The 26,570-nt window shown below is 49.1% G+C and overlaps 2 protein-coding genes across 4 annotated transcripts in view; one reads left to right on the top strand and one right to left on the bottom strand.

Moving 5' to 3' along the window:
• Nucleotides 1-2,750: 2,750 nt before the first annotated feature.
• LOC134573740 (proline-rich protein 36-like) lies at nucleotides 2,751-5,503 on the bottom strand. The gene is made up of 3 exons (XM_063433517.1): nucleotides 5,480-5,503; nucleotides 3,725-5,326; nucleotides 2,751-3,674 (listed from the first exon to the last, which is right to left on the bottom strand). Exons 1-3 carry the CDS (start codon nucleotides 5,501-5,503, stop codon nucleotides 2,751-2,753), a joined length of 2,550 nt encoding a protein of 849 aa, XP_063289587.1.
• Nucleotides 5,504-5,510: 7 nt separating this feature from the next.
• Nucleotides 5,511-26,570, top strand: part of GRIPAP1 (GRIP1 associated protein 1) — an 87,146-nt gene continuing 66,086 nt past the window's right edge. Inside the window, exons 1-16 of one of the 3 annotated variants that reach the window (XM_063433162.1) lie at nucleotides 5,511-5,682; nucleotides 10,313-10,379; nucleotides 10,701-10,762; nucleotides 11,130-11,156; nucleotides 11,361-11,468; nucleotides 11,542-11,671; nucleotides 11,798-11,910; nucleotides 15,463-15,502; nucleotides 15,831-15,901; nucleotides 16,683-16,718; nucleotides 16,798-16,829; nucleotides 19,004-19,051; nucleotides 24,479-24,578; nucleotides 25,547-25,624; nucleotides 25,739-25,831; nucleotides 25,989-26,123. In XM_063433162.1, the coding sequence (XP_063289232.1) occupies nucleotides 5,641-5,682; nucleotides 10,313-10,379; nucleotides 10,701-10,762; nucleotides 11,130-11,156; nucleotides 11,361-11,468; nucleotides 11,542-11,671; nucleotides 11,798-11,910; nucleotides 15,463-15,502; nucleotides 15,831-15,901; nucleotides 16,683-16,718; nucleotides 16,798-16,829; nucleotides 19,004-19,051; nucleotides 24,479-24,578; nucleotides 25,547-25,624; nucleotides 25,739-25,831; nucleotides 25,989-26,123 (1,182 nt within the window). In that variant the 5' untranslated portion in view covers nucleotides 5,511-5,640. The remainder of the gene's footprint in view (nucleotides 5,683-10,312; nucleotides 10,380-10,700; nucleotides 10,763-11,129; nucleotides 11,157-11,360; nucleotides 11,469-11,541; nucleotides 11,672-11,797; nucleotides 11,911-15,462; nucleotides 15,503-15,830; nucleotides 15,902-16,682; nucleotides 16,719-16,797; nucleotides 16,830-19,003; nucleotides 19,052-24,478; nucleotides 24,579-25,546; nucleotides 25,625-25,738; nucleotides 25,832-25,988; nucleotides 26,124-26,570) is intronic. The other 2 variants (XM_063433164.1, XM_063433163.1) reach the window with 2 other exon arrangements.

The following is a 26,570-nucleotide window of genomic DNA, read 5'->3' on the forward strand; positions in this document are numbered from 1 at the left end:
GTGATTGTAGGGAACAGCTATACCTGCTTTATTACCGCTTGGGAATACTACAGCAGTACTCACTGTGACAGAACTCCCTGTACCCCGACTGGGTACCTCTGCCGTGGCTTGACTGGGGCCCTGGAACCGCTCTCCTGGAACCGAATGGGGAATTCACTCTAGACACCCCCAGGCACTGGACGACACTCAGTCCTGGGAGCTCTAGTACTTACAAGGACTTTCTCCATTGAATTCTTGACACTGGAACAGTGATTAAAGAGTAGCCCTTTCCCCTCGCAGTAACAAGACGATACATAGTTCTGGGAGTACAAGCAGGTCACAACAAGCCTTATATGCATGTCCCCATGCTAGGGGCTCTCCCTCCTGGACCTGAGAGTAACTCACAGTAAAAACAAATACACAATTACATTGGCTCTCAGGTCCAGGACACTCCCATACAAAATCAGATAATCCCTCCCCTGTGCCTGGGAGAAAAATGGATCAGGAACTCCAATTATCTCCAAGCACAGAAAAAACACACTTTTTCTCCAAAAGTACCCTAAAAATGCATAAAACCCCACAAACGTTACATCCCTAGATAGCCCTGATCTGGGTGACCAACATATCCAAAAAATTATGCAGATCAAATCAGGGGTTCAGGAATTTCCTGGAAGTAATTTATTTCACTGACCGCATGCATGCTCCCATGCCCAAAACAGTTCCATATAATCAGGGCTTGCAGTCAGTCTAGTTCGGTAGTTTAAAAAAGTGAACAAACTACCGAACGGAATCCATAGTTCTACCCTGGAGCTTGTTTACCTTATTCAGACAATTATGATTTCACTGAACAGTGTCTTCCTAAGTGTTATAAAACCGAACACAGGCGATCATGGAAGTCCAGCGGTGTTCGGGAGTTTCAATATCTGAAAATAGTTCCATGAATTCGACGACCAAACACTGCTTGTGTTCATGCGAACAAGATGGCCGCCACCTCGTGGTCATCCATAGGACTTGTGCCACCCATCCGAACACTTAGAACACTGAGGTGGAAATTGTTACAAAGTAGCAATTAGGCTTAACAAGCTCCAGGGTGGTCTCCAGTTCGTGCGGCTGTTCGGTTCACAAACCATATAGTCTAATTACAAGAACGGAGACTTTTATATCACAGTTTACAGGATCCATAGTCTGTAGGCAGGAGGCTGGCAAGCAGGCTCCTCCAGGAACTCGTGGCAAACTCACTTGAAAAGGGGAGTTTGTCACACTCACACTAGGGGGAAAGGACATCTTTGGCGGGGGAAAGGACATCTTTGGTGGCAGAAACCCCTCTTCTCTCGGGGTGGCCGCCACACCGCCTCCCTATCTATCTCCGTCCTGCCTCCCTATCTGTCTCCGTACTGCCTCCCATGTAAATCGTGAGTGGCAGGTCACTTCCACATCGGCAGCTAAGGTCTGTCCCCAGTTTTTCCTCTGGTACACCCCACTTCTGGGGATTACCTTAGCAAGAAGCTATAAAGAGCAGATTGAAGCTTTTCTGTCCATGCAATGCTCACAAGCACCGGCATCTTGTTTGCAGCCTTTGCAAGCCTGCCCCTTCTAACCCCGCCCAGACTTTCTGTGGCTGTCCAATCACAGACTTCCCAATGCAGCGCAATGAGAAGTCTGGGCAAGGCAGGTGCTCTGGGCAATTGCTGCTTCTGGAGTTTATCTATACTGAGCTAAACAACCAGGAAATAACAGGGCCGGGTGTCTGACAGCCAGGAGGGGTGTAACAAAGTTAATTTATAAAAGCGCTAATTTCTATTGAAATCTGACCCCCCCCCCCTGCAAAAAAAGAGGACACACTCTTTACACTTACGCAAGCCATGTGTTTAAGGAGTCGGTATTGTCCTGTAAGGGCTACCTGTCAGACTTATTGATGCTTACAGGAAATGGATCCATTGTGCTATTAAATGTATAAAATCTGCTCCCCCGTCAGACAGACCACATGTCAATATCGATCTTCTAGAAATACCCACCTACCCAACGTTCCCCGGCTAAGCTTCATTCTAATGAAGACCTGCCAGCCAAGTGAATTGCCATACGAGATCACGTTTTTACTGACAGAGCTGTTGTGTAAGTTGTCGCCTGATCCTGAGGGATCCAGGTAAGTTGCTCTGTGACGGTGTCAGGACAGTCTTGGAACCATAACCAATACAGCGGACAGTAGTAGTTATGGTGATTGGAGAGATTCTTTAACCCACCCTTGGTGATGTAGCTTTTATTTTATGCTGCAGAAGGGAAAGCTATGAAATAATCAAGGCAGCTTGCTCTGATTATTATTGACATTTACATAGCGCCAACTTATTCCACAGTGCTGTACAATAATATAAACTTAATTTCCTTATTGTGGCATGTGGCCACCACATACAAAGGGCAGCACTTTTCACACTCTGCTCATCAGCAACGTCGACATAGGAAAACATGGGGGTTGGGAGCTAGAGCAGGAAGGAACTCACACAGACCTGATGGCCATAACACAGTATATGAATGCTACATACTGCAGGCTAGCCCTTTCCCATATTGCCAGAAAACATGGTGGATCAAGCAGTCAGGGGGGACATCAACAAAACCACTGCATATCTCACAAACGCCCCTCATTGAAAAACTGAGAAGAACATGGGAATGTGAGAAACTGGAAAATGAAAAGCTGCGGTGGGAAGTGAGGGATTGAGAAGTTGGGGGAACGAGAAGCTGGAGGGATGAAAAACTGGGGGAATGAGAAGCTGGGGGAATTAGAAGCTGGAGGGTTGATAAGCTGGAGGAATAGGAAGCTGGGGGGGATGAGAAGCTGGAGGGATGAGAAGCTGGAGGGGTGAGAAGCTGGAGGAATAGAAAGCTGGGGGGGATGAGAAGCTGGAGGGATGAGAAGCTGGAGGGGTGAGAAGCTGGGGGAATGAGAAGCTGGAGGGATGAAAAACTGGGGGTGAATGAGAAGCTAGGGGTGGATGAGAAGCTGGAGGGATGAGAAGCTGGGGGTGAATGAAAAGCTGGAGGGATGAGAAGCTGGGGGAACGAGAAGCTGGAGGGATGAGAAGCTGGGAGAATGAGAAGCTGGGAGAATGAGAAGCTGGGAGAATGAGAAGCTGGGGTGAATGAGAAGCTGGGGGTGAATGAGAAGCTGGGGGTGAATGAGAAGCGGGGGTGAATGAGAAGCTGGGGGTGAATGAGAAGCTGGGGGGAATGAGAAGCTGGGGGGAATGAGAAGCTGGAGGAATGAGAAGCTGGGTGGATGAGAAGCTGGAGGAATGAGAAGCTGGGTCAATGAGAAGCTTGAGGGATGAGAAGCTGGGGGTGAATGAGAAGCTGGGGGTGAATGAGAAGCTGGGGGTGAATGAGAAGCTGGGGGTGAATGAGAAGCTGGATGAATGAGAAGCTGGGTGGATGAGAAGCTGGAGGAATGAGAAGCTGGGTGAATGAGAAGCTGGGTGAATGAGAAGCTGGGGGGAATGTGAAGCTGGGTGAATGAGAAGCTGGAGGAGTGAGAAGCTGGGGGTGAATGAGAAGCTGGGGTGAATGAGAAGCGGGATGGATGAGAAGGTGGGGGGAATGAGAAGGTGGGGGGAATGAGAAGCTGGGGTGAATGAGAAGCTGGGGGTGAATGAGAAGCTGGATGGATGAGAAGCTGGGGGGGAATGAGAAGCTGGGGGGATGACAAGCTGGAAGAATGAGAAGCTGGGTTAAATGAGAAGCTGGGTCAATGAGAAGCTGGCGGGTGAATGAGAAGCTCGGGGAATGAGAAGCTGGAGGGAATGAGAAGCTGGGGGTGAATGAGAAGCTGGGGGTGAATGAGAAGCTGGGGGTGAATGAGTAGCTGGGGGAATGAGAAGCTGGAGGGAATGAGAAGCTGGAGGGAATGAGAAGCTGGGGGAATGAGAAGCTGGGGGAATGAGAAGCTGGGGGAATGAGAAGCTGGGGGTGAATGAAAAGCTGCATGGATGATAAGCTGGGGGGAATGAGAAGCTGGGTGAATGAGAAGCTGGATGGATGAGAAGCTGGGGGAATGAGAAGCTGGGGGAATGAGAAGCTGGGGGAATGAGAAGCTGGAGGGATGAGAAGCTGGAGGAATGAGAAGCTGGGTTAAATGAGAAGCTGGGTTAAATGAGAAGCTGGGTGAATTAGAAGCGGGGGGTGAATGAGAAGGTGGAGGAATAGAAGCTGGGGGTGAATGAGAAGCTGGAGGAATGAGAAGCTGGGTGCATGAGAAGCTGGGTGCATGAGAAGCTGGGTGCATGAGAAGCTGGGGGTGAATGAGAAGCTGGGGGAATGAGAAGCTGGGGGAATGAGAAGCTGGGGGAATGAGAAGCTGGGGTGAATGAGAAGCTGGGGGAATGAGAAGCTGGAGGGAATGAGAAGTTGGGGGAATGAGAAGCTGGATGAATGAGAAGCTGGGGGAATGAGAAGCTGGGGGTGAATAAGAAGCTGGGGGTGAATGAGAAGCTGGGGGTGAATGAGAAGCTGGATGGATGAGAAGCTGGGGGGAATGAGAAGCTGGGTGAATGAGAAGCTGGGTGAATGAGAAGCTGGGTTGAATGAGAAGCTGGGGGAATGAGAAGCTGGAGGAATGAGAATCTGGAGGAATGAGAATCTGGAGGAATGAAAAGCAGGAGGAATGAGAAGCTGGGGGAATGAGAAGCTGGAGGAATGAAAAGCAGGGGGAATCAGAAGCTGGGATGGAATGAGAAGCTGGGGGGAATGAGAAGCTGGGGGGAATGAGAAGCTGGTGGGGAATGAGAAGCTGGTGGGGAATGAGAAGCTGGGGGAATGAGAAGCTGGGGGGGAATGAGAAGCTGGGGTGAATGAGAAGCTGGGGTGAATGAGAAGCTGGAATGGAATGAGAATCTGGGGGGGGGATGAGAAGCTGGGGGTGAATGAGAAGCTGGGGGGGAATGAGAAGCTGGGGTGAATGAGAAGCTGGTGGGGAATGAGAAGCTGGTGGGGAATGAGAAGCTGGAGGTGAATGAGAAGCTGGGGTGAATGAGAAGCTGGGGGGGAATGAGAAGCTGGAGGTGAATGAGAAGCTGGGGTGAATGAGAAGCTGGGGGGTGAATGAGAAGCTGGGGGGTGAATGAGAAGCTGGGGTGAATGAGAAGCTGGGGGGTGAATGAGAAGCTGGGGTGAATGAGAAGCTGGGGGGATGAGAAGCTGGGGGGGGGGAATGAGAAGCTGGGGTGAATGAGAAGCTGGGGGGGAATGAGAAGCTGGAGGTGAATGAGAAGCTGGGGTGAATGAGAAGCTGGGGGGGGTGAATGAGAAGCTGGGGGGGAATGAGAAGCTGGTGGGGAATGAGAAGCTGGAGGTGAATGAGAAGCTGGAGGTGAATGAGAAGCTGGGGGTGAATGAGAAGAACTAGCTGGTATCAAGGAGGGGAGATTCAGCTCCAGGAAGCTGCAGTGCCATTGCATGTAATGCACCTGGCGGCCAGCAGAGGTCAGGCTGTATGAGATGAGCTCGTCCTCCTCACACAGTTCCTTCTATCCACCTTCATGTAGCGTCTATGGTACAGAGCGGTGCCTGTCTGGCCTTGCTCTCTGCTCTCTATGGTTCTGTGTGGACGGTACCATTGTGCAGACTGGCGGGGGGGTTGCAGTCAGGTTCCCGGTGCTTGCTTACCTGGCCGGTAAAATGGCGCAGGCTCTGTCCGAGGAGGAGTTCCAGCGGATGCAGGTGAGAGATATTCTGACATCAACGTGATGTCACCACCCTCCTTCCCACACTGCGTGACGTCACTGCAAGGAGCTTCATAAATGACGTCATCACAGAGAGAATGATGGGAATATCGGTGGATATTGGGGGTACCTGGAGCTATGAGGGGGTGACTGGAGCGATGAGGGGGTGACTGGAGCGATGAGGGGGTGACTGGAGCGATGAGGGGGTACCTGGAGCGATGAGGGGGTGACTGGAGCGATGAGGGGGTGACTGGAGCGATGAGGGGGTGACTGGAGCGATGAGGGGGTACCTGGAGCGATGAGTGGGTACCTGGAGCGATGAGGGGGTACCTGGAGCGATGAGGGGGTACCTGGAGTGATGAGGGGGTACCTGGAGCGATGAGGGGGTACCTGGAGCGATGAGGGGGTGACTGGAGCGATGAGGGGGTACCTGGAGCTATGAGGGGGTACCTGGAGCGATGAGGGGGTACCTGGAGCGATGAGGGGGTGACTGGAGCGATGAGGGGGTACCTGGAGCGATGAGGGGGTACCTGGAGCGATGAGGGGGTGACTGGAGCGATGAGGGGGTGACTGGAGCGATGAGGGGGTGACTGGAGCGATGAGTGGGTACCTGGAGCGATGAGTGGGTACCTGGAGCGATGAGGGGGTACCTGGAGCGATGAGGGGGTGACTGGAGCGATGAGGGGGTACCTGGAGCTATGAGGGGGTACCTGGAGCGATGAGGGGGTGACTGGAGCGATGAGGGGGTACCTGGAGCGATGAGTGGGTACCTGGAGCGATGAGTGGGTACCTGGAGCGATGAGTGGGTACCTGGAGCGATGAGGGGGTGACTGGAGCGATGAGGGGGTGACTGGAGCGATGAGGGGGTGACTGGAGCGATGAGGGGGTACCTGGAGTGATGAGGGGGTACCTGGAGCTATGAGGGGGTGACTGGAGCTATGAGGGGGTACCTGGAGGCAGTGAGGGGGTGATTGGGGGTGACCAGGGTCAATCAGAAGGTGGCTGGAGCAATCTGGGGGTGATTGGAGGCAATGAGGGGGTAACTGGAGCATTCTGGGGGTGACTGGAGTCAATGAAGGGATGTATGGAGCAGTGACAGGGGGACTGGAGCAGTGACGACTTGACTGGAGCAAGGAGGGGGTGACTGGAGGCAATAAGGAGCTATCTGGAGTGACTGGAGTCAATGACAGGGGGACTGGAGGCAATGAGGGGGTGAGTGGAGTCAATGAGGGGGTGAGTGGAGTCAATGAGGGGGTGAGTGGAGTCAATGAGGGGGTGAGTGGAGTCAATGAGGGGGTGAGTGGAGTCAATGAGGGGGTGAGTGGAGTCAATGAGGGGGTGAGTGGAGCGATGAGGGGGTGACTGGAGCGATGAGGGGGTGACTGGAGCGATGAGGGGGTACCTGGAGCGATGAGGGGGTGACTGGAGCGATGAGGGGGTACCTGGAGCGATGAGTGGGTACCTGGAGCGATGAGGGGGTACCTGGAGCGATGAGGGGGTACCTGGAGCGATGAGGGGGTACCTGGAGCGATGAGGGGGTACCTGGAGCGATGAGGGGGTACCTGGAGCGATGAGGGGGTACCTGGAGCGATGAGGGGGTACCTGGAGCGATGAGGGGGTACCTGGAGCGATGAGGGGGTACCTGGAGCGATGAGGGGGTACCTGGAGCGATGAGGGGGTACCTGGAGCGATGAGGGGGTGACTGGAGCGATGAGGGGGTACCTGGAGCTATGAGGGGGTACCTGGAGCGATGAGGGGGTACCTGGAGCGATGAGGGGGTGACTGGAGCGATGAGGGGGTGACTGGAGCGATGAGGGGGTACCTGGAGCGATGAGGGGGTACCTGGAGCGATGAGGGGGTACCTGGAGCGATGAGGGGGTGACTGTAGCGATGAGGGGGTGACTGTAGCGATGAGGGGGTGACTGTAGCGATGAGGGGGTACCTGGAGCGATGAGGGGGTACCTGGAGCGATGAGGGGGTGACTGGAGCGATGAGGGGGTACCTGGAGCTATGAGGGGGTACCTGGAGCGATGAGGGGGTACCTGAAGCGATGAGTGGGTACCTGGAGCGATGAGTGGGTACCTGGAGCGATGAGGGGGTGACTGGAGCGATGAGTGGGTACCTGGAGCGATGAGTGGGTACCTGGAGCGATGAGTGGGTGACTGGAGCGATGAGGGGGTGACTGGAGCGATGAGGGGGTGACTGGAGCGATGAGGGGGTGACTGGAGCGATGAGGGGGTACCTGGAGCGATGAGGGGGTACCTGGAGCGATGAGGGGGTACCTGGAGCTATGAGGGGGTGACTGGAGCTATGAGGGGGTACCTGGAGGCAGTGAGGGGGTGATTGGGGGTGACCAGGGTCAATCAGAAGGTGGCTGGAGCAATCTGGGGGTGATTGGAGGCAATGAGGGGGTAACTGGAGCATTCTGGGGGTGACTGGAGTCAATGAAGGGATGTATGGAGCAGTGACAGGGGGACTGGAGCAGTGACAGGGGGACTGGAGCAGTGACGACTTGACTGGAGCAAGGAGGGGGTGACTGGAGGCAATAAGGAGCTATCTGGAGTGACTGGAGTCAATGACAGGGGGACTGGAGGCAATGAGGGGGTGAGTGGAGTCAATGAGGGGGTGAGTGGAGTCAATGAGGGGGTGAGTGGAGTCAATGAGGGGGTGAGTGGAGGCAATGAGGGGGTGAGTGGAGGCAATGAGGGGGTGAGTGGAGGCAATGAGGGGGTGAGTGGAGGCAATGAGGAGCAGACTGGAGGCAGTGAGGGGGTGAGTGGAGGCAATGAGGAGCAGACTGGAGGCAGTGAGGGGGTGACTGGAGGCAGTGAGGGGGTGACTGGAGGCAGTGAGGGGGTGACTGGAGGCAGTGAGGGGGTGACTGGAGGCAGTGAGGGGGTGACTGGAGGCAGTGAGGGGGTGACTGGGGGTGACTGGAGGCAGTGAGGGGGTGACTGGAGGCAATGAGGGGGTGCCTGGAGTAATCTGGGGCGACTGGAGGCAATGAGGAGGTGTCTAGAGCAATCTGGTGGTGACCAGGGTCAATCAGAAGGTGGCTGGAGCAATCTGGGGGTGATTGGAGGCAATGAGGGGGCAACTGGAGCATTCTGGGGGTGACTGGAGTCAATGAAGGGATGTATGGAGCAGTGACAGGGTGACTGGAGCAGTGACGACTTGACAGGAGCAGGGGGGGGGGGTGACTGGAGGCAATAAGGAGCTATCTGGAGTGACTGGAGTCAATGAGGGGGTGTCAGGAGCAATGATGAGGTGACTGGAGGCAATAAGAGTGTGTGGATGCAATGAGGGAGAGTCTGGAAAAATCTGGAGATGACTGGGGCAATGAGGAACTGTGTGGAAGTAATGATGGGGTGTCTGGGCAATTAGTGGATGTCTGGGGGTATTAGGGGGTATATGCAGTTACTACCTGGTGTTAAATGGGAGTACCTGGGGTTATTTGGAGATATGAGGTATATGGTGTTATTTGGCGATATCAGTAGGTATATGGAGTTATTTGGAGACATCAGGAGGTGCATGGAGATAGCAGGAGGTACATGGAGTTATTTGGGGAGATCATGATGTATATGGAGTTATTTGGGGAGATCATGATGTATATGGAGTTATTTGGGGAGATCATGATGTATATGGAGTTATTTGGGGAGATCATGATGTATATGGAGTTATTTGGGGAGATCATGATGTATATGGAGTTATTTGGGGAGATCATGAGGTATATGGAGTTATTTGGGGAGATCATGAGGTATATGGAGTTATTTGGGGAGATCATGAGGTATATGGAGTTATTTGGGGAGATCATGAGGTATATGGAGTTATTTGGGGAGATCATGAGGTATATGGAGTTATTTGGGGAGATCATGAGGTATATGGAGTTATTTGGGGAGATCATGAGGTATATGGAGTTATTTGGGGAGATCATGAGGTATATGGAGTTAATTGACTATATCAAGAGGTCAATGGTGTTATTTGAGATATCAGGGCGTATATGGAGTTATTTGGAGATATCAGGAGGCGCTTGGAGTTATTTGGAGATATCAGGAGGCGCTTGGAGTTATTTGGAGATATCAGGAGGCGCTTGGAGTTATTTGGAGATATCAGGAGGCGCTTGGAGTTATTTGGAGATATCAGGAGGCGCTTGGAGTTATTTGGAGATATCAGGGGATATCTGGAGGTATAGAGAGTTATTTGGAGATAGCAGGAGGTATATGGTGTTGTTAGGGGATATATCGGAATAACCTTCTGTAGCTATTGGAGGTATCTGGCGATAAATGGGAGTATACGGAAAACAGTTTTACACTGGCGCTCTGTGATTATTAGAATTTTTATAGTGTCAACATATTCCGCAGAGAAAGGGGTTATTTAGTGGCAAAAAGCTTATAATCTATGAGGAATTGAGGTCGGCAGATATCGTTAGATGTCTTGCCCACGGACTCTTACTGGGTTTCCCAGTTCTAAGACTTTGACCAGCCGATATATAAACAGAATTCTTGTTTGAGTTTCAGGGATCACATGTCAGTGGGCCAAGGGACTACCACAGAGTGAGATTCTCTGTAAGGTTTGAATAAGGACTATACTCTGCTAAATCCTTATGTTTTTTTCCCCTTCTGTGACAGGCTCAGCTCCTTGAGCTCCGGACTCAGAACTACCAGTTGTCAGACAATCTGCGCAAGAATACCCAGGGTAACCATATGCTCTCACGTCTCCCCAACAATCTCCTCCATTGCCCCGTCTCCCCAACAATCTCCTCCATTGCCCGCCTCCCCGACAGTCTCCTCCATTGCCCGCCTCCCCGACAGTCTCCTCCATTGCCCGCCTCCCCGACAGTCTTCTCCATTGCCCGTCTCGCCGACAGTCTCCTCCATTGCCCGTCTCGCCGACAGTCTCCTCCATTGCCCGTTTCGCCGACAGTCTCCTCCATATAATCTATACTACCCCCCTAACCCCAATGGTGCTGTATGGATACTCTCTGTAAGTTTTTTTTTTTTTTTTTTCCCTTTACAGAGTTGTCTTCTCTTCGCCAGAAGCACGGGACATTGGAACGAGAGTTTGTCAAATCTCAAAAGGTAAAGAAACAAGATTCTGCAACAGCTGTTACTTCTAAACATAACGCATAGAATACCTGCTCCCAGCAAGAAACCCCCATAATGTGCCCCCTTCCCCCCCATAATGTGCCACAGCAAGGCTCTATCATTTTCCCTCCATAATTTATATTGGCAAAGATTCCCCCGTTTCCCATAATGTCCCCCCTTCCCCACCCCATAATGTGAGTATGGAAGGCTCTCCGAAACTTATAATGCTTTGTGGATAGTAGCACCCTGATAATATTGTTATTTGGGTATGCTGAACCCCCCCCCCCCCACATGTATGATCACCCCTCCATCATGCTGTTGTAACCCCTTTCTTATTTGTTTCTCTTCTTCTCCTTCTCAGGCTCTGAGCAAAAGCAAGAAAGCACAGGTGAGCTACATGTTTTCTGGTGCTGTCCCTTCCCTGCAAGAGCGCCTGTCCGGATATTTCGCGACCATCTGTTTACTGTTTAGGGATTTTATTGGTTCCCACCATAGATGTCCTGCGTGAGGTTTAGGGAGGTTTCCATAGTGTGCCTAGATCCCTGTTCAAGGAACGCAAGAGACAAATTTGGGGTTTGTCTCTTTTCTGTAGGAGGTGGAAGCTCTCCTGGGTGAGAATGAAATGCTGCAAGGGAAGCTGCAGAGTCAGGAAGATGATTTCCGGCTTCAGAACAGCACATTGATGCAGGAGCTGTCCAAGGTACTTGGGTGTCTGTGCTCGGGAAGGTGGGGGGTTGTATTGGGCTTCTCTTTACACCATGCTTCTCTCCCAGCTATGCTCCCAAATTGAGCAGCTAGAGGCAGAAAATACACGGCTGAAGGAGGGCCATCCGTCTGTGTCTATTGTCCCAGGAGCTGCCGAAGGGGAACCGAGGAACACCGCCTTACAGAGAACCATGTTAGGTGTGTGTAGTGGTGACTTGTTCTTTAACATTTCCGTCTGTCTGTCTGAAGTTTTTCTTTTGGGGAGAGAGGTTGTTGATATGTTTTGGTTTTATTCTATACCCTAAGCTATTTCTCTGTGTTTAGATCTTGGTGGCAAGGAGACATCATCATTGAATGGTCATCAGATCTTGCAGAATGACAGTGGCACAATAACGGAGGCTGTCTCAATTACAGGGGCAGATGGATCCCAAAAGCAGGTAATGCTCCCCCCCATTTATGGCTTACCTTGTACTTCCTCGTTGTCTCTGTGTATGGCCTGTCACAGATTGACTTGGTCACAGTAACATCTAGCTCTGGACTCGGACCAACTCCTCAACAAGAGAGTTTTCATAATTATGTTTTCCCCTCCATGCTGTACAGGACATAAGGGAGCCTCCACTGGCTTTCAGGACACTCCTTTGGGCTGAATGGAGCACCGAACGCTAAAACAGGAGGTATCTAGAAACATCATGGAACTGTACACCGTATGGGAACAATGCTGTGATCCCATGACAATTCGAGTGGGTATCGTTTGGTCCCAGGATCACCAACCTGAGCACTATTTAGAGATGAGATGAGATCAGGGAGGTGATGAGGCACCTAGACACCAAGGGCTTGAAGGAGCTACCTTCTTTGGGGCTCCGAAAAGTCATTATTTGAGACAAGGACTTGGTCCAACTTCCAGCCAGCCGTAACAACCGGTTTCTCCCCCTTTGAGGGGGTCCCTAGATCTCATTTTGGAGCATTGAAGGGAGAAGCAGAGTCCAGAAGGAATGCCTATCATCTATCAACCTGAGTATTATTTTGAGGGGAAATCAGGGAGGTGATGAAGTGTCCAACAACACCAAGGACCTAAAGAAGCTCCCTTCTACAAAGCTCCTAGAAGCCATTATTTGGTACTAAACAGTCTGGAACTCTGTGTCGGATGGGAGGATGGTCGTGGCCCGGCCAAAGTTCAACTAGTGATTACTCAGGCTAGACTCCTCCAGTCCAAGCGCTTTTTGGACAGTTTGCACCTCTAAACTAGAGCTCTCTGGGGGGTGTACAGCTCTTGGAGATAACTTAGTGGTGTCCTGGTATCTATTCATTAAAGGGAATCTCCAGTTCCAGGAAAACGATCCGATGTCCCTCGCCGCTGTCTCCTCCTCCGTGACGCTCCTCCTCTTCATTGCGTCGGCCGGTGGGCGAGACTGATCCCGCCCACCGGCCAAGGAGACCTAATGCGCATGCGCAATGCTTTCCTATGGGGAAATGAGCGACGCTGGAGGTCCTCACACAGCATGAGGACGTCCAGCGACGCTCTAGCACAGGTTTCCTGTGCTATGAAGGAGGATGTGACCTCTAGTGGCTGTCTAGTAGGCAGCCCTTAGAGGTGGAGTTAACCCTGCAAGGTAATTATTACAGTTTATAGAAAAAATTAAATAATTACACTTGCAGGGTTAGGAGTAGTGGGAGTTGGCACCCAGACCACTCCAATGGGCAGAAGTGGTCTGGGTGCCTGGAGTGTTCCTTTAACTAAGTTAACCTGCCTGTGATTGAATTATGTCCCAGGCAGCAAGGCACCGGGGTGGGATTGTATTGTTTGGTTTGATGACCCCTGGTTGAGAATATTTGTATAAATATGTGCGAGTTCTTGAATAAAGTGTGTCTGTTTTACCCTTCATCAAGCCAGAGCTACCGCTTGGGAACTGAGCTATAATCACTGGAGCTGATCTGGGGATATTTAGAGCAGATACTCACTCTGACTATAGGAGTTCCGTCACATAGGCCAACCAAGATTATGCAGTTTCTTATATCATAGAGCTTGGTGTCCTGCCATTCCTATGTCGGTTTATTAGAAGGAGATGATGCCTGGGGTACAGACGTTGCTGGGCGGGTTTATTAGAAGGACAAGATGCTTGAGGTACAGACGTTGCTGGGTGGGTTTATTAGAAGGACAGGATGCCTGGGGTACAGACGTTGCTGGGCGGGTTTATTAGAAGGACAGGATGCTTGAGGTACAGACGTGGCTGGGTGGGTTTATTAGAAGGACAGGATGCTTGAGGTACAGACGTTGCTGGGTGGGTTTATTAGAAGGACAGGATGCCTGGGGTACAGACGTGGCTGGGTGGGTTTATTAGAAGGACAGGATGCTTGAGGTACAGACGTTGCTGGGTGGGTTTATTAGAAGGACAGGATGCCTGGGGTACAGACGTGGCTGGGTGGGTTTATTAGAAGGACAGGATGCCTGGGGTACAGACGTTGCTGGGCGGGTTTATTAGAAGGAGATGATGCCTGGGGTACAGACGTTGCTGGGTGGGTTTATTAGAAGGACAGGATGCTTGAGGTACAGACGTTGCTGGGTGGGTTTATTAGAAGGACAGGATGCCTGGGGTACAGACGTGGCTGGGTGGGTTTATTAGAAGGACAGGATGCCTGGGGTACAGACGTTGCTGGGCGGGTTTATTAGAAGGACAGGATGCCTGGGGTACAGACGTTGCTGGGCGGGTTTATTAGAAGGACAGGATGCCTGGGGTACAGACGTTGCTGGGCGGGTTTATTAGAAGGACAGGATGCTTGGGGTACAGACGTTGCTGGGTGGGTTTATTAGAAGGACAGGATGCTTGGGGTACAGACGTTGCTGGGCGGGTTTATTAGAAGGACAGGATGCTTGGGGTACAGATGTTGCTGGGCGGGTTTATTAGAAGGACAGGATGCTTGGGGTACAGACGTTGCTGGGCGGGTTTATTAGAAGGACAGGATGCTTGGGGTACAGACGTTGCTGGGTGGGTTTATTAGAAGGACAGGATGCCTGGGGTACAGACGTGGCTGGGTGGGTTTATTAGAAGGACAGGATGCCTGGGGTACAGACGTGGCTGGGTGGGTTTATTAGGACAGGATGCCTGGGGTACAGACGTTGCTGGGTGGGGTTATTAGAAGGACATGATGCCTGGGGTACAGACGTTGCTGGGTGGGTTTATTAGAAGGACAGGATGCCTGGGGTACAGACGTGGCTGGGTGGGTTTATTAGAAGGACAGGATGCCTGGGGTACAGACGTTGCTGGGCGGGTTTATTAGAAGGACAGGATGCTTGGGGTACAGACGTTGCTGGGTGGGTTTATTAGAAGGACAGGATGCCTGGGGTACAGACGTGGCTGGGTGGGTTTATTAGAAGGACAGGATGCCTGGGGTACAGACGTGGCTGGGTGGGTTTATTAGGACAGGATGCCTGGGGTACAGACGTTGCTGGGTGGGTTTATTAGAAGGACAGGATGCCTGGGGTACAGACGTTGCTGGGTGGGTTTATTGGAAGGACATGATGCCTGGGGTACAGACGTTGCAGGGTGGGTTTATTAGAAGGACAGGATGCCTGGGGTACAGACGTTGCTGGGTGGGTTTATTAGAAGGACAGGATGCCTGGGGTACAGACGTGGCTGGGTGGGTAGCCCTGTATAATGTGTGTTACTGCGTGGGTTTATTAGAAAGACAGGATGCCTGTGGTACAGATGTAATTGGGCAGGTTTATTAGAAGAAGTCTATGTCAAGTGTCAAGTCGATTCTGGGTGGTCTAGTAAAACGACATGAATATGGGGTTCAGCCGTTACTGGATGTGTTTATTAGAAGGACAGGATGCCTGCAATCCAGTCGTTATTGGGTGGGTTAAAATGAAGGAGATGAGGCCAGGTGTTCGGCCGTTACTGGGTGGGTTTACTGATTTAAACTTGGACTGCAGGTTCTGGTGTCTTTTTAGCTTTGCATTGTTGCTCTTCTAACTGGTGTCTGTTCTCCAGGAATCATCAAGCCGGCCATTCACAGCAGAGGATGCACAGGGTGAGTTACTGGTTCTAATCCTGCATGCACTGACATAGCGTCAGATTGCCACAGTGCTTCCTGTATATAGTATGCTACTGATATTAATGCATGTGAGGTCCAACTTGTGCCATTACTTCCTGTGCGTGGGAGCCCGTTTGTTTGTGGAATTTCTTCTGTATATTTATTGGATTGCATGGTTACATGGGTTAGATGATGCTTTAGACTGCAATTTAAAGAGTCATTTAGCTTGAAGAGAATGTAAGCCCTTTTACTTACCAATTTACCTGATCCGAATTGGTTTGTGCCCCATCGCTGCTCCTCCTCAGTCTTTGTGTATTTTTCATAGGAGGGACCCTGAAATTAGAAGCACAGACTGAGGAAAACCGGCTATTAAGAGAAGAATTAAAGGGCTTGCAGGTAAGTGTCACATTCAGAGACGGGCCTTGTATGGCTCTGTATTAGGCAAACCTTCTATTTGAGGCAGGTAAGTGTCACACTGAGTGCCTTGTTTGGCTCTGTATTAGGCAATCCGTCTATTTGAGGCAGGTAAGTGTCACACTGAGTGCCTTGTTTGGCTCTGTATTAGGCAATCCGTCTATTTGAGGCAGGTAAGTGTCACACTTAGTGCCTTGCATGGCTCTGTATTAGGCAATCCGTCTATTTGAGGCAAGTAAGTGTCACACTGAGTGCCTTGTTTGGCTCTGTATTAGGCAATCCGTCTATTTGAGGCAAGTAAGTGTCACACTTAGTGCCTTGCATGGCTCTGTATTAGGCAATCCGTCTATTTGAGGCAAGTAAGTGTCACACTGAGTGCCTTGTTTGGCTCTGTATTAGGCAATCCGTCTATTTGAGGCAAGTAAGTGTCACACTGAGTGCCTTGTTTGGCTCTGTATTAGGCAATCCGTCTATTTGAGGCAAGTAAGTGTCACACTGAGTGCCTTGTTTGGCTCTGTATTAGGCAATCCGTCTATTTGAGGCAGGTAAGTGTCACACTGAGTGCCTTGTTTGGCTCTGTATTAGGCAATCCGTCTATTTGAGGAAGGTAAGTGTCACACGGAGTGCCTTGCATGGCTCTGTATTAGGCAATCCGTCTATTTGAGAAGCATTTCATGGGTGAGTGAGGGGTAACCGGTGCCTCCAGCGGAACATTTGCCATTATTGAGCCGCTCTGCTCTGACATAGTGTTTATTTCAAACAGGGGAAGATTTCCAAGGTGGAAGAGGAGAATGCCAAGGTAAGTGTGCTTATATAGAGGGTGTGACTGCGCTGGCTGTCCTACAATATCTGATCAATATGTTTCCTTCACATTGCAGGTTGTGGAGAAATTAAAGAAGAAGCAGGAGAGGTTTGTACCCTATTTTCCTCTTTCATTCTCTTGATACCACGAGGAGGATCATTCACATCATGTTCAGTCACTGTAATTCCATGATTCTGTCTGCATACTCTGCATTGTGGGATTGTCGGCCATTTACATTTTCTGCCTGATTGTGCCTTCACAGCTTCACATGTAAAGGAATCTAATAAGCTGTGCGTTCCCCCCATAACATTAGGATTGGAGCTTTGAATGGTAATAAGTGGCTCTATTGCTAGCAACAAGGCTACTAAGGAGATGATGGCTCTGCACAGTTGATAAATAGCTCCCATGTCTAGCTGTAGACCAGGACCAATAAATGGCTTCTGTGTCAATGGATTAATATAGAAATAATCTGCGTGTCCTTCTGGACTGCCTATAGAGCTGCCATTAATGTCCTTATCTCTTCTCCAAAAGCCATGGAATAGTTTCAGTACGAGGGTTAATATTGCAGTCATCCTCAGGGCTGTTTTAAGGAGAAGAAATTGTAGACGTTAACTTGTAGTGCTATATTACACAGAGTACCTAAGGTTTTTAAAGTGTTCCCTTATAGACACTCAAAATACAATATAAGAAAATAAAATAAAAAAACTGTGTTGTTCACCACAAAGTGATCATAATGAAAATAATACAAACTGGATATCGTAGAAGAATTTGTAGAACATTGTCCAGACGGCAGTGTCTCTGTGGATTTTAAATGAAGAAGATGGCGGTGTCCCTAGGGAGGCGACCGTAATCTGAATTAAGGGGTCCGATTCACCGCTAAACAATTAGCCGACAAAGCAGGGGTCAGGGCAGGAGTTCACCCAACATGGTCGCTGAACATACGGCACATAGAACTGCTCAGCTTGCAGTAAGACTGTCTGAATTGAAGGTCAGATCTCCATCTCTCCACCTTCAGCAGGGTAATCCGGCGCCTGTATTTTTAGTATAACAATATCCATGTTGGGTTGTAGTTCTTATAATGCACTTTCTAGGGACTTCTTCCCTGTAGCTCATTGACACGAGCAGGAGCAAGCCCTTCCTGTTGTTTTTCACTGACCGGCTGGAAGGTCACTTATTGGATCCTTCATCAGCTTTGTTGCACTCAGGCTCTTCTCGGCACAATCTCTCTCTGGCAATGTTTCTATCTAAATGGCGAAATTTGCATTGCTCTCTTCTCTGCACCTTTATTCCTATTTGCACCTTTTTTGACATAGCGCTTTTGTTGTGCATGGTGCAATGCATCAAACCACAGGATTGACCCAGGAGCTTGGTCCTATTTAAGCCTCTGTGCCCTCTCATGATTTCAATCCCTTAAGCTCATTATATTTGTTTGTGTTCTTCATTCCGGATTCATTTATTCTGGAATTCTGGATCCGGCTGCTTTATTTGACCTTGAGTATTGTCCTTGGTATTTTTAGTTTAATTGCCTGACAATGCTCCCTAATTCTGTCCGAGTGCTACGCCCGGCCGCTATAAAGTCCAGTAATATCCCATTCTATTTCTCCTCCGTTAGCTTGTTAGCTTACTGCCTGTATCTTGTTGAGGATTTTTCTAATTCCTGATACCAGTTACAGCGATGAACTTTTTTTAGCCATATATTCAGTTTGTGACATGGTTCCTGACTGGGCGAGCCTTGACAAGTTAATAATCAGAATACATTTAGTTTTCTCTTCACTTTGTTCCACTGTTCAATGCGATAGCTAGTTTGAGCCATAGATAGGAGGGCACATGGTCAGGTTGGAATCCTGTGGATTATTGACGTACAATGAAGTAGACATCATAAAGTAATGTGATGTGAGAGGCTCAAGCTTGATCTTGTAGAATAAGGCAAAATCTTTTAAACCCGGTTAGCAATGCAAACTGCGAGGAAGTGGCAAGCCAGCCTGGGGTGTCAGAAAACGAGTAGAATATTGTTAACCCCAGAGTTCTGGATCCCGGATTCTATGAAATTTGTATCATTCCTCTCATCTCACATTTACTTCCCGCTCCCATTGCTCACTGTATACAAGTGTGTTTTCAGAAAAATAGACTGGTGAGGGGCCTATAGAAGAGATCTCTCCATTTTAAAAAAAGGCGAGGGAGGTGCTGGCTTCAATGAAAATCGCCTTCCTATCTCATGTTCCTTATTATCTTGTTATAAAATGTTTTGTATAATGCCTTATTTCTGTGTGTTCCCTGTCCAGCTACGTACAGCTGCAGACTGATAAAGAGGCCCTGTACAATGACAGCAGGTGAGATACCCTCCTGATGATCCTGGTAGCACTGTATAATGACAGCAGGTGAGATACCCTTCCCTTAACACTCCTGATGATCCCGGTAGCACTGTATAATGACAGCAGGTGAGATACCCTTCCCTTAACACTCCTGATGATCCCGGTAGCACTGTAAAATGACAGCAGGTGAGATACCCTCCCCCTTAACACTCCTGATGATCCCGGTAGCCCTGTATAATGACAGCAGGTGAGATACCCTTCCCTTAACACTTCTGATGATCCCGGTATCACTGTGTAATGACAGCAGGTGAGATACCCTCCCCCTTAACACTCCTGATGATCCCGGTAGCACTGTAAAATGACAGCAGGTGAGATACCCTCCCCCTTAACACTCCTGATGATCCCGGTAGCCCTGTATAATGACAGCAGGTGAGATACACTTCTGATGATCCCGGTATCACTGTGTAATGACAGCAGGTGAGATACCCTCCCCCTTAACACTCCTGATGATCCCGGTAGCACTGTATAATGACAGCAGGTGAGATACCCTCCCCCTTAACATTCCTGATGATCCCGGTAGCACTGTATAATGACAGCAGGTGAGATACCCTCCCCCTTAACACTCCTGATGATCCCGGTAGCACTGTATAATGACAGCAGGTGAGATACCCTTCCCTTAACACTGCTGATGATCCCGGTAGCCCTGTATAATGACAGCAGGTGAGATACCCTTCCCTTAACACTGCTGATGATCCCGGTAGCCCTGTATAATGACAGCAGGTGAGATACCCTCCTGATGATCCCGGTAGCCCTGTATAATGACAGCAGGTGAGATACCCTCCTGATGATCCCGGTAGCACTGTATAATGACAGCAGGTGAGATACCCTTCTGATGATCCCGGTAGCCCTGTATAATGACAGCAGGTGAGATACCTTCCCCTTAGCGTCGTCAGAATCCCCATAGGAAAGCATCAGGTCTCCCCCGCCGGCTGACGTTGGCAGGGGAGGAGCATGGGCGGAGCCTGACCCACCGCCGAGGGACATCGGTGACGGATTCAGGTTAGTCACTGAAGGGGTTTTAACCCCTTCAGCAACATTGGGTGGGGAGGGGAGGGGAGAAACGGCTGTGGTTTTCTGGCACTGGAGAATCCCTTTAATCAGGGGGAACAGTGACCCCTAGTGAACTGTATATGAACTACAATTTCTTTCATTGATATTTTTTATATACTATTCTAGTGTGAAGAAAAGTCTTTCTGTCTGTTCACCATCTCTTTTACTATTGTTTTTCCTTTTTTTTTTTTTCTTCTTTTTTTTTTTTTTATGCGTTGGAAGATCATGGGCGATTTTGTCTTTACGTTTAGGGCTGAAACCCCTCAGTCCTGTGGTGGACCACCTTAAACATGATGGTTCTTAAACTTTTTTTTGAGGGTATACTTTTTTTCACCTCGTGCTCTCTGGTTTCTGTCCTCACAGTAATGGCTCCCTGATTACATCAGTTGAATGTCTGCGTGCTGGCTACTGTGCATGCACACATTTTGTCTGATGTCTGTGTGGGAGGAGGCAGGAACATTCGAGTAGAACTCAGGTGACCTAACGGAAGAAGGCTGCAAACCTCCTTGGCTGTTTGATTGACAGCCAGGTGGGTGTTCCATAATTCATTTATAAAAATGCTGATAACTCATAGAACTTGGAACTTTTATAAACTGGGGTTAAACTAGGATACTCCTCACCCAAAAAGCAGTTCAGCAAGCTGGAGTGCTTTTGCAGTGTGTGTTACAAAACCGCTACAGACAAGCGTTATGTTGTTTCCTTGCTATGTTATTGCTTCGGTACTTTAATTTTGTACCCAACTCACGAACGGATTACTTGCACCTATTCGTTAAACGAACAACGGACCACCCGGTCCCTGGTGTGTGCCGCCACTTAACCCCGGTCACCTTTCAAACAACCGAACGACCGACCACCCTGCGAGGGGAGTGTGTTTCCAATTGATCGCCCAGAGAGTTGCGGTCTGCGGTTAACCGCAACCTAATTGACGGCCTCCGGGCATTCCCGTTCGTGCCTTATCTTCCAATATTCAAACTACCGAAAGGGTCACGAACGGGGGGCCACCTACAGCCTGGCATGTGGCCTTAATTAGAACGTTGGGGTTTGCGGTTAACCGCAGGTTAAGTACCCCCTTCACTGCGGTCTATGTTCATCTCCCGAACAACTGCAACATCCAGCAATAGAGCGGGGATTCGCACACAACTCTGTCCGTTACTCGTTCCACGAGTTTGATGCCGAGGTCCCGCTGCCTATTGACTCATTTAAAAACATGGCCTCCATTACAAGCTCGGGACCAAAATATACGAACGGACTTTGAAACAAAGAAACCAAGTGTATGGTTCGTGGGTTTTGGGCACTTTTCGGTTAGCTATTCCACCCAGACCGGGGCTACAGAATGAATGGTGGAAGACCCGCATTGTATCTGAAAATGTTGAAGTTATATATTTTTTTTTTAATTTTTTATTTTTAGGTAGGGAAAATAGTTTATTTTTTTTTTTTTTTTTAAATTCTTTATTTTGTTGTGCGGGTGGGTACATGGTTCTCACAATCGCCACAACAGAGTATATCAACATACATCAACATAGAAAATTAGTATGACAGTGGCTAGCGTAGTCACACATTTTTTTTTTATTTTTTTTAAACGTATGTAGAGGTTACAATTATTGTCTATATAATAGATTGTTGAGGTTACAATTACATGTTGGGAACAGTTGGATGTCTAGCATGCAGCACTTGCTGAAGTGATGCAAGGGTGAGTGTGCTCTCAGCACCTATGGGACAAGGTGTAACAGTTGCCTCTCTGGTCGCTAGGTGGAGCTAGAAGCGTGTTGGAGAGGCCTTTCACTTGACCCCTGGGTCAGTTATAATGACTAATTTCTCTAAAGAATATAAAGGGGATTGAGGGGGGAGTAAATATTGTGCATTGTGCACATACATCAACGGAGAGGGTAAGCACACATGTCTAAAGTAGTGGGCAACATTCTAAACTCAAATAGAAAGAAAAAGAAAAAAAAGCACAAGTACAACGTTGCTTATAAAGACTTGAGAACAGGGTCCAATAAAGTAGACTTAAACGTTGTTAGTGACAAAGAGTTCATGGCACCGATGCCGATGCTTTTTCTCCCCTCTGGGCCGCTGGTACAAAGGGTCGCGCTGTGGCAGGGTTCCAGGCTGTAGTTGTCGTCGGCTTGTTAGGTTCTGCTGGGCCTGGTGTCTGCCGTCCCAATGCGAGCTGCTGCAGGATGTCAGGTATTTCAGTAGCGTCACGTAGTTTCAGATGACCAGTGTCTCTGGGGATAATCAGGGCTTTGGGTGCGCCCCAGCGGTAAGGTATATTATGTGCCAAGAGCTCTGTGGTCAGGGGCCGCAAAGACCGTCTCCAGTCCATGGTGGCCTTAGACAGATCCGGGTAGAAGGTCAGTGAGTGGCCCTCAAAGTTGTAAGGCGTCTTGTTGCGCACGGCCGCCATGAAGGTCTGGCGATCTCAGCCTTGTTGAAATCTGATAATTACATCATTTCCCTTTTCTGGTGCCCCAGTTTGCGGTCTGGAGATGCGGAAGCAACTGTCTAGCGGCATTCCTTTGGCCTGCTTGGCCGTAAAGAGTGTGTTGAGCAATCTGCGAAATAAATGCGGCAGTTCCACGGTCTCCACCGCTGCAGGTAGGCCTCGGATTTTAAGGTTCTTCCAGCGCCTCCTGTCTTCTAGCGCCGCCATATTGTCTTGTTGCTGCCTTTGTGTCTGTTGTAGGGCAGAAATTTGTTGATCCATTGAGTCCAGTCGGGATTCCTGTGCGGCGGTATTAAGCTCTGCGTTTTGCAGGCGGGCTACCACTCTGCTGATCTCATCTCGGAACACGCCTATGTCGGCCGCTATATTGCGGCGTAGTTCACCCAGCATGTCCTTGAGCTTTTCCTCAGTAATGCTAAATTTTTCCGTCGGGTTAGTCGGTCCGCTCACTGCCCCGGTACCGTAGTCGTCGTCCTCTGACTCTGTGGCCTCACTAAATGAGTGGTATAGGCCTTCCAGCTGCGGCGCCATATCGGGCCTTTGGCGGTTTTGAGGCCTCCGCAGAAGTTCTCCGATGTCCGCGGTAGATGGAGGTCTGTCTGGTCTCGATTTTTTTGTTTCGCCGCCCCATGCCTATCCTAGAGCAGGCAGCTGCCCAGTTAGTAGTCGAAGTTATATATTTTTAACCTCTTTTTTATGTGGCAATAAAACGTGGTATTTTGGGCGCTTGGAGATACTTGTATTGTCATAACCGTTAGATTCATTATCTCCAAGCTGGGCGGTAACCAATTCAAACGATACAATGTATTCTTATTGGTTTACCACTTGTATTGTCCCTGTATCCCATCAGGTCCAGAGGGGGCTGTCCCTGGACCTGAGATTTCGCATAAATAGTGATACCTGTGTGCCATTAAAGCCAGTTCTTGTTTGACCTTCAAATCGCAGCCTCGACTCGTTTTGTGGGGAAAAGAGTATCCTAGCTGTACCATAGCTAGTGGGATTGTTCTACATTTACAGGATTCTTTTTGGTCGACTAGCTGAAGTGGCTTCTCTCTCTCTCTGCACTGGGATCCAGACCATCCAAGCGGTCCAGCTTCCAGCTAGCCTGGGGGTAACCGTAACAGTGTGGAGTGGTCCTTAACTTGCTTTAGACATTTTTATCACCTCCTCTGTAAGTTGAACTTTAATTACAATCAGGATGTTCATCTGGGGTCTAGCAAGCTATTAACAGTATTACTTTACTGAGAGGGTAGTGGATGCATGGAATAGCCTTCCAGCTGAAGTGGTAGAGGTTAACACAGTAAAGGAGTTTAAGCATGCGTGGGATAGGCATAAGGCTATCCTAACTATAAGATAATGCCAGGGACTAATGAAAGTATTTAGAAAACTGGGCAGACTAGATGGGCCGAATGGTTCTTATCTGCCGTCACATTCTATGTTTCTATGTTTCTATGTTAACAGAGAAGGAGATAAGAAATTCTAAAGTAAACAAACTGTGTGATAAAGAAATGTTTAAATATTAGATGACTCTTTACAGGAAGTGTTTATGAATGCTGTGTAAGTCACAGGTGTGATTAGGGCTGTATAAACAAAGTGATTTAACAACTAAATGGCAGGGAATTTAGCAGTGAAACTGCAGGGGCATGATGTATACACAAAACTTCTACACGGAATGAGGTTTTTTTTGGTGCCTATAATGGGGCATAAATGGTAGTCATTTTTATATGTTTCTGTCTCGTGCTCTCTGGTCTGTATTTTTATGTCCATTTTTAAACATTTCAGGTTGTATTTATAGGTGGTGGCATTTATACAGTGTTTTCCACACTATTCAGGGTAGATCTGACTTTCTCTTATATGTTTCACCTGGTTTGATCTCTGGCCGATTTAAGGACAAAGATTGAGGAGATTCAGCAGAAGAAAGAGGAGGAAATGAAATCTCTGCAGGCGAAGAATCAGAAAATGCAGCAGGATTTGTTGGCAACTCAGCAGGTTAGTTAAGGGTTAGTGGGAATTAGCAGGGCTTGGGGGAGGTTAAAGAGGGTATGTGGTGGTTACAGAGAGGTAGTGGTTGTAGATCAGGGTGTGTAGTGGTTACAGAGAGGTAGTGGTTGTAGGTCAGGGTATGTGGTGGTTACAGAGAGGTAGTGGTTGTAGGTCAGTGTATGTGGCGGTTACAAAGAGTTAGTGAGGGTGGCAGGAAAATGGTGCGTTGGTTTTATTTTGGTGGTTAAGGGAAGTTAGTGGTGGTTTGTTAGTGTATGTAGTAGGTGGGTATATGTGGCGGTTACAGAGAGGTAGTGGTTGTAGGTCAGTGTATGTGGCGGTTACAAAGAGTTAGTGAGGGTGGCAGGAAAATGGTGCATTGGTTGGTTTTATTTTGGTGGTTAAGGGAAGTTAGTGGTGGTTTGTTAGTGTATGTAGTGGTTACAGAGACTTAGTGGTAGTAGGTGAGTATATGTGGCAGTTACCGAGAGCTAGTGGTAGTGGGTGAGTGTATGTGGTTGTTAGTAGAGGTTAGTGTATGTGGTGGTTACCGATAGGTAGTGGTAGTAGGTGAGTGTATGTGGTGGTTATGGAGTGGTAGTAGTAGTAAGTGAGTGTATGTGGTGGTTACGGAGAGGTGGTGGTAGGGGAGTGTATGGGGTTATTAGTAGAGGTTAGTGTATGTGGTGGTTACCCAGAGGTAGTGGTAGTAGGTGAGTGTATGTGGTGGTTATGGAGAGGTATTGGCAGTAGGTCATTGTATGTGGTGGTAAGTAGAGGTTAGTGTATGTGGTGGTTATGGAGAGGTAGTGGCAGTTACCAAGAGTTAGTGGTTGTAGGTGAGTGTATGTGGCGTTTAGTAGAGGTTAGAGTCATGGTCTGTGTCTTTATCTCTCCTTTTCATGTTATCGAACACGGCAAGATTCTAACAATAAATTGCTCCCATTTTCATCCCTGTGGGTTTTTTTCTGTAGAACTGCACTGAGTTAAAGGATCAACTTCTAAGTGTGAAGCAGGAGCATGAACGGGCCCTCCATGGACTGCAGGAGGAAGTAATTAACCCTTTATTTCTCGTTTTCCTTTCTTTTCCTGGCCTATTGTGCTGAACTCTCCTGCTTTTCTGTGTTTGTCTCTTTGCTCTGTGTTTGGCTGCGTTCGGGGGGCAGGCGACATGGCGCAGTGCGGAGAGCCAGGAGCAGGTGGAAATCATTCTGTCTGAGAACGATGCCCTGCGTACCAACCTAGCCGCCTTGGAGCAGGTACACAGATACCCGGCAGATCAGCGGGGGTAACACGCAGCGTCATGTCCCTAATATGTTGGAAGCTGACACTAGCATTGTGTGTTCACATTCATTCTCACTCCCTAAATGATGATCTCCAGAAATAGTTACCGTGCTGCTTTTATCACCTCACCAGATTCAAACTTCTAGGACTCAGGAACTCAGTCTTCTGCGAGAACAAAGCTTAGCCCTCGGCTCGGAGCTGCACCAGGTACAGGGTGAGAGAGAAACTCTTCTGGCTCAAAAAGAAGATCTGAAAACACAGCTACAGGTAGGCGATTGGTATAGGCACAACTAGGGGTCCCCCTCCCCCACTCTGTACAGGTGTAACATGTCACTATGAATCCCCTCCCCCACACTGTACATGTGTAACGTGTCACTATGAATCCCCTCCCCCACACTGTATAGGTGTAACGTGTCACTATGAATACCCTCCCCCACACTGTACAGGTGTAACGTGTCACTATGAATCCCCTCCCCCACACTGTATAGGTGTAACGTGTCACTATGAATCCCCTCCCCCACACTGTACAGGTGTAACGTGTCACTATGAATCCCCTCCCCCACACTGTACAGGTGTAACGTGTCACTATGAATCCCCTCCCCCACACTGTACAGGTGTAACGTGTCACTATGAATCCCCTCCCCCACACTGTACAGGTGTAACGTGTCACTATGAATCCCCTCCCCCACACTGTACAGGTATAATATGTATTAT

This window comes from Pelobates fuscus, chromosome 9, assembly GCF_036172605.1.
Source record: "Pelobates fuscus isolate aPelFus1 chromosome 9, aPelFus1.pri, whole genome shotgun sequence".
Lineage (NCBI taxonomy): Eukaryota > Metazoa > Chordata > Amphibia > Anura > Pelobatidae > Pelobates > Pelobates fuscus.